Source organism: Hemicordylus capensis, chromosome 3, assembly GCF_027244095.1.
Source record: "Hemicordylus capensis ecotype Gifberg chromosome 3, rHemCap1.1.pri, whole genome shotgun sequence".
NCBI lineage: Eukaryota > Metazoa > Chordata > Lepidosauria > Squamata > Cordylidae > Hemicordylus > Hemicordylus capensis.
In genome coordinates, this window is record NC_069659.1 from 44426629 (window position 1) to 44440780 (window position 14152).

At 41.0% G+C, this 14152-nt stretch overlaps 1 protein-coding gene across 5 annotated transcripts in view; it reads right to left on the minus strand.

Annotated features, from left to right (window-relative positions):
• Window positions 1–14152, minus strand: part of SMAD9 (SMAD family member 9) — a 56518-nt gene that overhangs the window by 16089 nt on the left and 26277 nt on the right. For all 5 annotated transcript variants that reach the window (XM_053311091.1, XM_053311095.1, XM_053311093.1 and 2 more), the window contains exon 3: window positions 2564–2818. In XM_053311091.1, the coding sequence (XP_053167066.1) occupies window positions 2564–2818 (255 nt within the window). The remainder of the gene's footprint in view (window positions 1–2563; window positions 2819–14152) is intronic.

A 14152-nucleotide genomic window follows, 5' to 3' on the forward strand; every position in this document is an offset into this window, starting at 1 on the left:
TTATGATCCTCGTTACTTAACTCCTATACTAGCTAAATTGTATGATTAAAACTAGAACATATAAGAACAACAAAATGCTTGGTTTTTCAAGCAGACTTTTAGTTATGTCATATTTTTGCTGGATCGCTTATTACAGTTTGGTTTTTATTGTTGCATTTTGTCTTGTTATTGTATCTTATTAATTTGATTGACTGTGGTTGTTTTTAAATTCGTCATAAGCCTCCCTAAACTGTCTTTGAATAGAAAGGTGGAATGTAAATGATCTAAAATAAACAGAAAACAAACAGGTCTTGTTGAGGGCAAACAGCATGCTTCTTAAAGGGAAGTTCTATCTTATTAGCCTTTTGACATTCTTGTGGGAGTGTCAACAAACATGTAGATAGGAGCAATCTAGCAGATATTATACTCACATGGACTTCCAAAAAGTCTTTGACAGAGTTCCTCACTAAAAACACTAAAGTAAACTTAGCAATTATGGGGTAAAAGGATATTTATCAAAACCTGGTTAAAGAACAGGAGACAAAGGATAGGAATAAAATGACAGTTTTCACAATAGAACTAAGTAAGAAGTGGGTTTCCCCAAGGAACTGTATTGACAGTGAATTTAACATATAAATACCGTAATTTTAGACAGAATCACTGTAAATGCCACACTAAAGAAAAAAGGGTGATTAAAAAATAAGAAGAAGCAGAAATCCCACATTGATGTAAATGCCGCAGCTAAATGGGAACATCATGAGCTTTGAATAATATCAGTACAGGGACTCCAATCCTTATGTATAGTTTCTTATAGTAAGCCTGGAGATAATTATGAATATAGGTTCTACAGCAGAAGGGGGGGGGGAACCCGCATGTCAGCGTAAGCGCTGCAGGTGTTGGAAAATTAACTTTTAAACACATATGCGCCACGGAGTTTCTGCCAAAAGTTAGTACTCTAGAGTCAGGGGGATCAGTCAAGTCTGCAGATGGCACCAAATTATTCAGAATGGGAAAATCTAAAGCAAACCCTGAAGAACTCCAGAAAGATATCTCTATAGTAGATGAATGGGTAACATGGGAATGTTTAGGAAAGAGGCTGAAAATAAAACCTAGTATCATAATGGCTTTTATATAAAACTATGGAGCAACTAAATTATCATGGGGTTGGAGCCAGTGTTCTCTCTAATCTTTTTCATCTGGGTGTGGAATGAGTTTTGTTCTAGGTGGCAGTATCAAGGCAGTGTGCGCAGTCATGAATTCAGAGTGGGGCCTTCATGATTCAACTCGAGCGGGATCTAAAATTAACTGAGTGGACATCAAAAAACGTGTGTTTGTGTGCACGCCTTAGAAGGAACACTGGTTGGAGCATATGTATAGTGAAACAGGGGAGTGTTTTAAAAACTTCATAGCACACATCTCCTCAACAGCAACCCTGTACCCATAAGATACTAGCCTTAAGCCTAAGCAGGCCAGTTCTCTCGTTTCTTTTACCATCTCTTTTCCATTTTGTTTGTTTAGTTTTTAACCAGCTAACACCCTTGTTAGTTCCTGAATGCTGTTTGTTATATTAGTTGTCTTGGACTCCAGTTCAAGAACTTTCAATATTCTATGGGTGCAAAGTATTGGAAGATCGCAGAGCCATTTTTGAGGTTTTTCATTCCCCCCCCTTTTTATTTACAAATTTAGGGAATCTCCTGATTATGTGGAAAGCAGTACCATATTTTTGATAGCCCCATTTTGCATTCAAACTGATAGGCCTTTGACCACCTGAATTCACTATTAGAGAGAATGATTTAAATAACTAAAACCTATGCAACTGATGGCTAAGCTTAATGTTCTGTAGTTCTCATTTTCCAAAATGAACTTTTTTCAACTAAGAGGGCTGCATTGCATACATATTTACTCACATAGATATGTTCCATCTAGGAAAAAGGTAATGTACCCCATGCATGCAAAATCATTTATGAAGAACACAAACGTGCCTGTATCAATGGTCCAGTGTCTTCCCAGCAATACTACCTACCTGTCCATCAAACTGTGACCATAGCTGCCAAGCAGGGACTACTAGGCAGTTAAAAACTTTAACAACGTGAACCATTACTAAAGCTCATGTTTAGAAGCAGTACATCCCTGCTTACCAGATACTGAGAACAAACAACAGGGTATGCTATCTTGATCATGCCCTTGAGAGTTTTCCAGGAGCATGTCTGACCCTGGTTGGAGACTGAATACTGAACTAGTTAGATGTCTGGTCTGATCCAGGAAAGTAATTCTCAGGTTCCCATTAGAGTAAGGAAAGGTCTGATACCTACATCATAGCTGCACACATAACCACTGGTGTTGCATTGACTGGGAGCTTATAAATGACACAACAGCCCAGGGTCTCTGTTTTGTCCTCAAAGTAACACAATTATCACTGCCAAAACAGCATGCACTGGATATTTGCATAACCTGAGCAGCATAAAAAATCCATTTACTTCATTGAAAAATGTGTGATATATTGATGCCGGAATGTTTCTTCCCAACAGAGAAGAAACTGTTGCCCCATTTATAGGGATGGGAAAGAGTGTACATTATCTCTTACCTGTGAGCTGATAGGGACTTTCTGGTGCAGAAGAACTTCCTGGGGAGTCAGGGTAGCTCATGCTGCTAGGTGACTGAGCAAACATGTTGGGTGATGCTGGAAATGGGGTGCAGGAAGGCTGTTGGAAAGAATCAGGGTAGGTTGCATTGTGTGGCATCAGTGGCTCACTGTGAAGGGATGTGTTCCGGAATTTGGCAAGGAGGCTGAGGTGTGGATTGAATTCGCTGTGTCTTGGAACCAGTACCGGAGGCAGCACTACAAGAAGAGCAGCAAGATGTTATTCAAAAACTACTTGTTACTAGAACTGCTACAAGTTATGCTTCTTCTAAAACATGAGCCATGTTATCAAAATATTGTTTCATCTTATGCGATTAAATGTGCTGCTTTTTGCCACGACTCCTGTGTGCATACAGGACTCATCTTCTGTTACCATGTCATTTATATAAAACTGCTTTGCCTTTTTTAACACTGTGATTTCAAAGCTATCTAATTGCATTCACTGCATTTGTAAACTGCCTTGTGATCGTCAGATGAAAGGCAGTATACTAAACTGAAATAATGAACAATAATAGTAATATTCCTGGAATGTTACCACAAACATATTAACTCAAATTAAAGACACTGGCCAACATGATGTGCAGTATTCTGACAAAGATATGATCTGCACTGGGGTTGCTGAAGACTCATAAGGCAGCTCTGATGGTGTTGAAAACACGCGATTACACAAGCAACACTACTGCAGTGACAGGTGGCCCTCGTTATCTGTTGTCCTGTCACCCGCAGTTCTGCATATCCAATGGTTGGGCAATATAGATCCAACCTCACTGATTGATTAAATACCATCAATTTGGTGTCGACTCTTAGCGACTACATAAATAGATTCCCTCCAGGAAGATATGTCTGCAACTTGGCCTTTAAGGTCTCTCAGTGGTTCATTCATTGCTTTTGTGATCGAGTCCATCCACCTTGCTGCTGGTCATCCTCTTCTTTTTCCTTCAACCTTTCCCAGCATTATGGACTTCTCAAGGGAGCTGGGTTCTCACATAATGAGCCGGGTCTCACGATCAGTGAGACTCGGTTTAGTACGGCGAGCGGGGAGAGCGGGCTAAGCCCACTCATGATCAGGGACGGAGCCCTGGGCAGCCAAATTGGCCGGCGGGGGCTGGGGAGCTCAGGGGCCATGTGGCCCCCGGAAGTTCCAGTGTTCCCTGCGCGAGCAAGCAGGGCATATTGGGGAGATCCCCAGAGCCGGGAGGCGGCTTTTCGCCTCCCCTCCAGGGGTCTACTTGCAAGTAGCTTCTGCATGGAGCCGCTTGCGGCTACTCACGATTGGATAGCCCAGGTTTGCGGAGCGCTCGCTCTGCAAACCTGGGCTAAGGGGAGGGGTACTTGAGTGGGTTACCCGCTCTAGAACCACCAGGCTCACAGCTGAGCCCGGTGGTTCTCATGATCAGCAAAAATCGGGCTAGGCTCTCCTAGTCCGATTTTTGCTGATCGTGAGAAAAGCCCCAATGTGTCCGAAGTACGATAGCTTGAGCCTGGTCATTTGTGCCTTGAGTGAGAAATCTGGATTGATTTTGTTCTATGATCCATTGGTTTGTTTTCCTGGCTGTCCATGGTATCCTCAAAAGTCTCCCCCAGCACCAAAGTACAAAAGCGTCAATGCTTTTTCTAGCTTGCTTCTTCAAAGTTCAGCTTTCATATCCATAGAGTATCATGGGGAAAAACATTGTCTGAACAATTCTAATCTTTGTAGGTATACAGTAGATACGTCACAGCATCTAAATATCCTTTCCAATATCCTTCATTGCAACCCTACCAAGTGCTAGTCTGTGGTGTATTTCTTGACTGCTGGATCCTTTACTGTTAATGGTCGATCCTAAAAGGCAGAAGCTATCCACCACTTCATTATCAATTCTGAGGCTGGATGTTGTACCCATTGCCATTAGTTTAGTTTTCTTTACATTTAGTCATAGTCCCATTTTTTCACTGTGCTCCTTGACTTTGATTACTAGAGCCTGCAGATCATCCACATTCTCGGCTACAGGCAAAATTCACCTATCCGTGGTTCCTAGATGGCCAGATATACTTCCCATGTCATTTCCGGCCACCATTTTGCAGCATGGACCATTTTGTAGCTCTTTTGTTGCGCGCGTGCGCGCGCGTGCGCGCACACACACACACACACACGTCCCCAATAATTTTTGAAACAATTCTCAAAAATTTAGAGGATCTGCAGGTTTTTGAGGGGGTAGCTTTCTGGAGAGCAAGGTACTGCACTTTATTCCCTTTATTTCTGCTTTTTGGGACCTTTTCTAGGCTCAAGAAACCTAACCCCCCAATTCCCATAGACTCAAGGTCTTGTAATCCACAGTCTCGTTATCCATAGTTATAGGCTGGAAGAGAAGCTCCACGAATAATAAGGGCCACCTATACTTCCATTTGCTGTACTGGGAATAACTATGAGAGCACTGTCTGTGTAATTGCTTGTTCTCGACAGCATCAGAGCTGCCTTATGAATAAGCAGCAGCCACAGCACAGATTAAACCGCTGTCGGAACAGTGCACATGTCAGTCACTGAGAGTACATATTAGGAATTCCTCAACAGAAATCTGTGAAAACTCATGGATTCCTCTCACCTCCAGTAGCTTTTATTTATAGATTCTGTCATCTTCTTCCTCTTCCCCTACTTATCACCACAGAATTTTAGAGCTGGAAGGGACCTTGGAGATCCTCTAGCCCAACCCCTTGCAGTACAGGAATCTGCTACAACAGGCCTGCACAACCGAAGGCCCAAGGTCAAGATCTGACCTGTGGTGACCTTTTTGGTGGCTCCCAGGTAGGAATATCCTGCAGCAACAGCAGGAGGCCATTAAGAGCTCTTGACCTTTCCTGCTGAGCAGCAGCAACTCAATGCAGTTGGTTACTTGAGACCAGTTGTCCCCTGCCCCTGGACTGGAGCCTACTGACACCATCTTTCTTTCCCCTCACTTTTCCCACAGACTCCAACCTTCTGCCCCGTCAATTTTATTAATATTCTAAATAATTCATTTTAATATAATAAATTAATGTGCTGAAAATTGACCTCAGCCCCATGCCACAAGTCATGGTTGGTTCCAGACCACTGGGGCATTTGAATTGTGCACCCCTGTGCTAAAGTATCCTGGGCATTTAGACTCCAGTGCAGGGCAGTCCCCTGGGGGTTCTCAGATGGAGACTGGACGACCATTTGTCTCTCTGTTTCCAGTTCCTAACTCTACACCAGCCTCTCTCACAGAGAAATATTTATTTATTTATTTATTGAATTTCTACACTGTCTGATATAGAAATCTCCAGCCGGTGTCCAAGTCAAGACATAATATATAAACAATATAAAACACTTAAAATTCTTAAAACAGATAAAAATATCAATCAGTCAAAAAAAAACCAACAACATTAAAATTTCAATTTCTATTGAAAGCCTGGGAAAACAGGTACGTCTTCAGGATCCTCCTAAAACAAACAGAGAAAGAGATGCTCTTATTTCAGCAGGGAGCACATTCCAAAGCCCCAGGGCAGCCACAGAGAAGGCCCGGTGGCAACTGTAACCAGACTCTCCAGATGATGTTAATAGGTGACAGGGTGCATGACAGAGAAAGTGCTCTCTTAAGTACCCTGGTCCCAAGCTGTTGAGGGCTTTATAGGTTATAACCAGCACTTTATACTTTGTTCAGAAACATAGCAGCAGCCAGTACAGTTCTTTTAGAATTGGTATTATATGGTCCCTTCAGGTAAATCCAGAGACCAATCTGACTGCTGCATTCTGTACCAATTGTAGTTTCCAAACTATGTACAAAGGCAGCTCCATGTAGAGTGTATTACAGTAGTCAAGACTAGAGATTATCAGCATATGTGCCACCGTTTTAAGGTCATTTGTCTCCAGAAATGGACGTATCTGGTGTATCAGCCGAAGCTGATAAAAAGCACTCCTGACCACAGCCTCAACCTGAGAAACCAGGGAGAGTTTGGGATCCAGGAGCACTCCCAGCCTATGGACCTGATCTTTTAGGGGGAGTCTAACCCCATCCAGAACAGGCAGATCAAAACCATCTCTCGGATCCCGACCCCCTTCAGACAGTACCTCCATCTTGTTTGGATTCAACTTCAGCTTGTTATCCTGCATCCAGCCCATTATCACCTCAAGGCAGACACTTGGGAGTGGGGGGTCATGCTATTTCCTGATGAAGTTGGTATGGAGAAATAGGTCTGGGTGTCATCAGCATATTGATAGCATCCCAGACCAAACCTCCTGACGATCTCTCCCAGCAGTTTCATGTTGGTGCTAAAAAGCACTGGAGACAGTATAGAGCCTTGTGGAACTCCACACTTCAGCTCTTGCTTTGCAAAATAACAGTCTCCAAGCAACACCATCTGGAATCTGCCAGATTGTTTCAGATACAAAACGTTTTGTGCCCAAAACAGGCAAAACAAAACACCCAATACTCAAAACAGAAAATTTTGTAGCCAAAACAAAACAAAACATTTTGTTGTTTTGGCTGTTTTGGAACTCCATTTTGCAATTGCGAAAAGTCTTTCTCCTTCAGTCTCCATTTTGAGTTTTGACATCTGTTTGAATTTCCGGCCCTTCCAGCCTGCAGATTGGTCAGCTACACTCAAAACATCTCAGAAACAACAGAATCCAGTACCCCATGGGTTAGCAACCCATGGGAGTGGTTGGCACCCTATGTGCTCTACACCACCACTCATTCTGGGCCACCCTGGTGCCCGCCCAAGTGGAGCAATGGGGCTGCTTAAGCCTCCATCATTCCCTATGGGGAAGAACTTTAAAGACACGTAAACTCCATTAAATCTTTAAAAATCAGCCCTCTGCCCAATTCCTTTGAAATAATTCTGGCAGCTTCCTTGCCCTCACAGGGCACACCATGCACCCTACTCTGCTCTGGGCCATGCACTTTCCCCCCTGATGTGAAACTATACTTTTGCTGAAACTTCCATTATTCCCTATGGGAAAAATCTTAAACTTCATAAATTTACCAAAAATCAGCCCTTTGCCCAATTCCTCTGAAATTTGGGTGGTAGCTTCCACCCATTGGGCACTACCAACCCCATCCACTAGTTTTGCCCTGGGCCATTTTTAAAAATCCAAAATGTTTCAGATTTGGATTTTGCAATTTCGAACAAAGAACAAAACTGGGGTGTTTCGGACTGACTGATTTCGAACAAAGAACAAAATGGGCTGTTTCGGATTCGGGCCAAAAACAAAACAGGGGAAAAAAACAAAATGCACAACCCTACTGTAGAACAGTGCTGCCCAATTTCACTTCCTTCAAGCGATCCAGCTGCATACCATGGTCAAAAGTCAAGAAATCCAAAAGGATCAACAGGGTCACACTCCCTCTGTCGATCACCAATTGGAGATCATCCACCAGGCCGACCAAGGCAGTCTCAACCCCATAGCCCACCCGAAAGCCAGTTTGGAATGGGTCCAGATAATCTGTGTCATCCAAAACTGCCTAGAGCTGAGAAGCAACCACTCACTCAATTACCTTGCCCAAGCAAGGAAGATTAGAGACAGGTCTGTAATTGGCCAACTCAATGAAGGTAATAGGCACACACATGCAATTTATTTGTGAAAAAATTACTCAGCCTGTCATTCTTAACAGATTGAATGGTTTTCTCATGAGTAAACCCACAAGCAGCCACTGAAGGACAATTTCATCTTGCATGATTCTATGGTATAGTGATCACCAGCAGCAGTTATTATCTGCCCAATTTCATTCTGTAAAAAGTAGGGTTTTTCCCCAGTCCTTCAGGCTGCAATGCCTTAAAAATATGTGGATGACAGCTGCTGAAATCTCAGATACGAGAAAAAGAGCTGAACAGAGTTTGCAGAGGTTAGATGGCAAGATTACAATACCCTACCTAAATTTTTGCCACTCGTTATTTCTTGGCAGAATAAAAGTAGCCGATATATGAAAATGTGTCTAATTTGCATAGTTTCTGTATAAAAAGGCTGCAGAATTGACCTTTTCTTTGTATTATCTTCACATATATTTTAAAGCCCGTACAAAAATCTCAAAAAAAAAAAAAAAAAAGAGAAAAGGCTATTTATTACAAACATCCAGTTATGCAAAGCATTTAGCTAATGCACCAGTTACCATTGTACCACATTCTACAAACTGACTGAAGAGCATAAATGGTTTAGGCCTTGGTTACCTGAGGGACCACCTGTTCCCAAGGGTTTCTGCCCACTTGATGGGGTCATCAGAGGGGCCCCTGCTACGTGTGTCGACAGTGAGGGAGGCTCACCTGTCATGTACAGGGCCTTCTCAGTCATTGCCCCCAGACTTTGGAATACTCTCCCGGTGAGCCTCTGCTCTGAAGTCTCCATTACAGTTTTTAGAAAGCAAGTAAAATCTTGGATTTTTACCCAGGCTTTTAAATGAATGTCTTGTTTGCTGCTGCTTTGTATCTTATATTGTACGTGGTTTTTTAAAAAACTTTTAATTAGATTTGTATTTGTGTATTCCATTTTAATTCTTGTGTAGTTTTTATGGTTTCATGGTGTTGAATGTTTTGTAAACCGCCTTGAGATTATTTTAATGAAAGGCGGTATAGAAATCCAAAAATAAATAAATAGTTCACCACCTATACACCATATTCTGAATCACAGCTATAAATAACACACAAAAACATATATATGAAGCACATGTGTTTTTAAATGTGAAATGAGGCTGAGTGACAACTAGCTTCTGCACTAGCAATATTTAAATAAATGGCTCTAATACATCCTGTCAGGGAGAAAAAGAAATCATTTTTATGGCAAAAGATAATCAGGAAATGACACATGAATTAGCAGAATTTTTATACATAATTATAATATATCATGAATGCAGAAAAAATTATGTTTTAAAAATCTGTCTATGCCACATTTATCAGAAGATTATATAAATCTGATAAGTCAACAATTATGGAAGAAGAAATCAGAGAAGCTATTAAATCTTTAAAGGGCAACAAATCTCCACAGCCAAATGGAATTATCCCAGAATATGATAAAGCTTTTTCCAACATTTTGGTAATTCTGTTAACCAATGCAATAAAAAATACATTTGAGAAAGGAGGATTTGCTGACTCATGGGCAGGAGCTAAATTAAGACCAAACAAGCTACACATTAGGCCAAGAGATCCATGAGCATCTTGCAACATTATTTTTTAACAAATACAACTGCAGGAAGGTGGAGGGGGAATGGCCCTAGGGTCATTTAAAACTTTCTCCCACACCATTTTTCAGATCTAAATTGCACCTTTGCTCCATAGGGGAAAAATACAGGAAACATAACACTGGGCAAACCAAGAAAGGATTACGTGAATATGACATTTGGCTATCTGCTTGTTGGTTGTTGTTTTTTGGCTGGTCAATGACCGTAATAAAGGGTATTCTATTCTATGATATCATGACATCATTCACACAACCTAAGCTTACCTGGCCTGGGCAGAAGGCAAAAGCCGTCCTGCCTTCCCGCACATGATGTAAGCCACTAATGGGCTTACCAGCACCATGTGCCCACATGACTAGTGCACGGCAGCTCTAAGAGCAGCTTGGGGGTATTACTGGACCCAGCTCTGTTTTGGGAAGCTCAGGTGGAGGCGGTGGCCAGGGGTGCCTTTGCACGGCTTCGGCTAGTGCGCCAGCTGCATCCTTTTCTCGAGAAGGCAGATCTGGCCACAGTTACCCATGCCTTAGTCACGTCACGGCTGGATTACTGTAAAACACTCTACGTGGGGCTGCCCTTGAAGAATATCCAGAAACTGCAGCTAGTGCAAAACGCGGCAGCTAGGGTTTTATCGGGAGCTGCCCGGTGGGAGCACATCACACCCATTTTGAAAGAGTTGCACTGGATGCCAGTTCATTCCCGGGTCCAATTCAAGGTGCTGGTTTTGACCTTTAAAGCCCTTAATGGTTTGGGCCCAGGGTACTTGAGGAACCGCCTGCTCCCAAGGGTTGCTGCCCGCTTGACAAGGTCATCTGAGGGGGCTCTGCTCCGGGTGCCTACAATGAAGGAGACTCAGCTGTTGTGCACTCGGGACAGGGCCTTCTCTGTTGCTGCCCCCAGACTTTGGAATGCTCTCCCAGTGGCCATTCGCTCCTCTGACTCCATCACAGTTTTTAGAAAGCTTGTTAAATCTTGGCTTTTTATCCAGGCCTTTACATGATTGTTTTATTGTTGCTTCTATGTGTTTTACTCACATATAGTTTCTATGTTTGTATTTTATAGATTTTAAATTAGATTGGTTTTATATTTTTAGCTTAATATTTTTATTGTCATTTTTATTGTATGTTTTTAAATTTTTGTAAACCACCCTGGGATTGTTTTTAATGAAAGGCAGTATATAAATGGAACAATAAATAAAAAATAAAGAGTGGCAGGGAGTGGGAATAAACTAGGCTGCAGCCGCCTACATCCCATAATGCACTGCCTGAGAAGTGGTTAGTGGATGGAACAGTGGTACCAACCTAGATTGGAACAAATGGTACCTAATGATATAGGCAGTATCTAACACATGTGTGTGTGCATGTGTATTTTCTGCTCCCTCAATCCCCACTCATTGTTCTCTGATCAGATTGCCACTTGTTACTAAGAGCAGTGTTAAAATCACTTGCCACTGCTATACAAGTCAGCAGAGACGGTTATTAGAAAGGGAGAAAGAATTTCCCATTACTGCTGATATTTATCATGAAAATGACCAACAGTAGGACCAACTGGCACAGGCTTGGGAAAAGAAAATTACTAGAATTTTGGAAACATTTCTGTATCTTCAGAACAACTAATAGTTCTAGATTTATATATACAAACTGTATTTAAAATTTTATTTTTGGAGTCTGGTTAGCTGCTGACGTTTGTAGAACTCAGCACAGAGAATATCAGCAAACAGACCCATGGGACCTATTCACACAACTAGTGTTTATGTATGGTAGCTTCAGGAGAAGAGCTTGACTGAAATGTTGTCTCTCAGTCTATGCAGAGCTGGTTGTGTACATCCGCCATCACAAGCAAAACTCACCAGCTATTACAAAGCACCAGGTGCTAAAGCAGCAACACTGATGTGCCAAAAGCTGAATCCTTTGAGTTCTAGCAAATGCATACAACTATCTGAGCTGACACAGGCAGGATTTTCAAATGGTTAGTACAGACTCAGATGGCTGTTCCTAATTTTGCATTACAAAGAAACACAATCCGTTACAGATCAAGAGATACATTCTCAGGGAAACTCATGCACAAAATAAGGGCTGAGCTAAAGATTATGCAGAAGATCCATCAATGGATATCCTGACATATTTATTTTAAAAGCCACAGGGCCCCCTGAATTAGATTGCAGCCTAGTGCTGGGGAAAGGGTGTTTAACTTTTTTCCTAGAGCTGTTTTCCTGATCTAAATCACACATAACCCCATCAAAGCTGCCATTTATTAATTATTTATTTTTACATACTTCTATAACACCCTACATATGTATTTCTGGGTAGTTTACATAATATATACCAACATTTAAAAAAGCACAACCAAACAATTAAAACATTAAAATAATTTAAAACAATTTAAAAAATGTTTCTGTACTGGGGAAACATACTGCTTTTTCCAGGAGGAACAGCAGGGTGTGGGACTTTTTTGTGGGAGCAATATAGATTGAGAAAACAGTGTGGGAATAAAAGGTTAAATTGCACCCCACTCCAGCACTATTGCTCCAATCCAGTAAGGTTTCACGGTGGGTATTTTCTGCAAACATATATACATAGAAAGGTCTCATCATAGATTTCCTACATAATGTGTAGTTTGGCCCTAAGAAGAGAGAGAGAAACTCCCAAGTTTCAGCACCCTGGACAAGTACAAATATGAAGAAAACTATGAGAGAGACATATACTGTTACATATGTTTTGAGAAAGCAAATGAAAAGCAGCTGTTTACTGTTTCATCTACATTCAAAGCATCCAACATGACAATGACCCTCAAGAAGAAAAAAACATTTTTTCAGACAATGCACAAATTATCCACTTGACATAAGGTGGCACAGAATGGGGTTTATTTTATTTATTGTTAGGTTTTTATACTGCCTTTCATTAAAACAATCTCAAAGCAGTTTACAAAACATTTAAAACAATATAAAACCATAAAACAGTTACACAATAAAAATATTAAAATGGAATATAAAAATATAAATCTAATTAAAAGTTTTAAAAGCATACTCAATAGGACCATTAAAATAGAGAGCAGCAGCCAGAAAAAAAACAACTCATATAAAAGCCTGGATAAAAAGCAAGATTTCATTTGCTTTCTAAAAACTGTGATGGAGACTGAGGAGCAGATGACCACCAGAAGAGCAAAAGGAAGCCATAAAGACAAATTCAGCACTACGCTTGGTTTAGCCTTCAGTCTTTAAAAGACTAGATGGTCATAGTAAGAATGGGGACTATGAGAGCATCTTAGGCTCAGTTGCACTTCTGGAAAAGTGGGAATGTCTTTGCATCATTATGAGCAGAGTTTGAAGCTCTATCCAAATTTGCCATGGCACTTCTCAACCTGTTTGCAGTAGTTTTACAGCAAATACAGATTGAGTAGCTAGATGTACTTGTGGCACAGGAATCACATAATACTGCAACCCAGCAAAGCTTGAGGAGCAAATAGTTGAGGCGTGAAGAAATACACTGGGGGAGGGAAGATCTGGGATTCATCGCAGGGGGGAATATAATAGGTTTGGTGGGGGAGTTCGGTAAATGGGAAGGGGCTCTTCAAACGCTTAGTGAGGGATCTGCACACCTGTTGCAATAAGAATGCAGCCCAACTCCTATTTTCACCTAGTGAAACTGGGCAAGTGAGACATGGATTATTATATTATATTATATTATATTATATTATATTATATTATATTATATTATATTATATTATATTAGGTGTCCCTAAGCTAGTAACTATCAGGAATGAAGCTGCAGTTTAATGGCAGAGTCCATATTCTTGAAGCTGGTAGCTTTATCAGTTTAATGTATAGTTTAAACGGTGGTGTTATTATTAGTTAAACCTTTAACTGAATTATGTATTTAAAGTGATTTTTTCTTTTCGTTTTCTTTATTGGGATTGTGTATAATTTTGTTTCTGTATTCTTATCAATGATCAAAATAAATGGTTCATTCATTCATATTCTGCACCCAGAAGGAACTGGATTCAATCTCTGGCAGAGCTGGGAAAGATCTTTGTCTGAAAATGAAGATGTTGCCGGTCAGCATGAACAACACTGAGCTAAATGGACCAATCGTCAGACTCAGTATAAGGCAGCTTCAAATGTAAGTTAGCAAAGACAGGATTGCTTCACTATTGCTCTGAACTGTGGTACAATTCCTGACCATTCTCGGAATAAACAAATTGGGCTAAAGAGTCTTATCTGCAAGTTGCTTCCATTTTGCAGTGACTGGAACCAGATTCCTGGAAAAGGAGTAAGAATAACAGTCTCATGAAGAAATCAGAACTGAAACTGTTTCACTTCACCAGAGCTTTTACCTGTTCTTACAGTTTTACAAAGAGCTTGGTTAGGAGATATGAA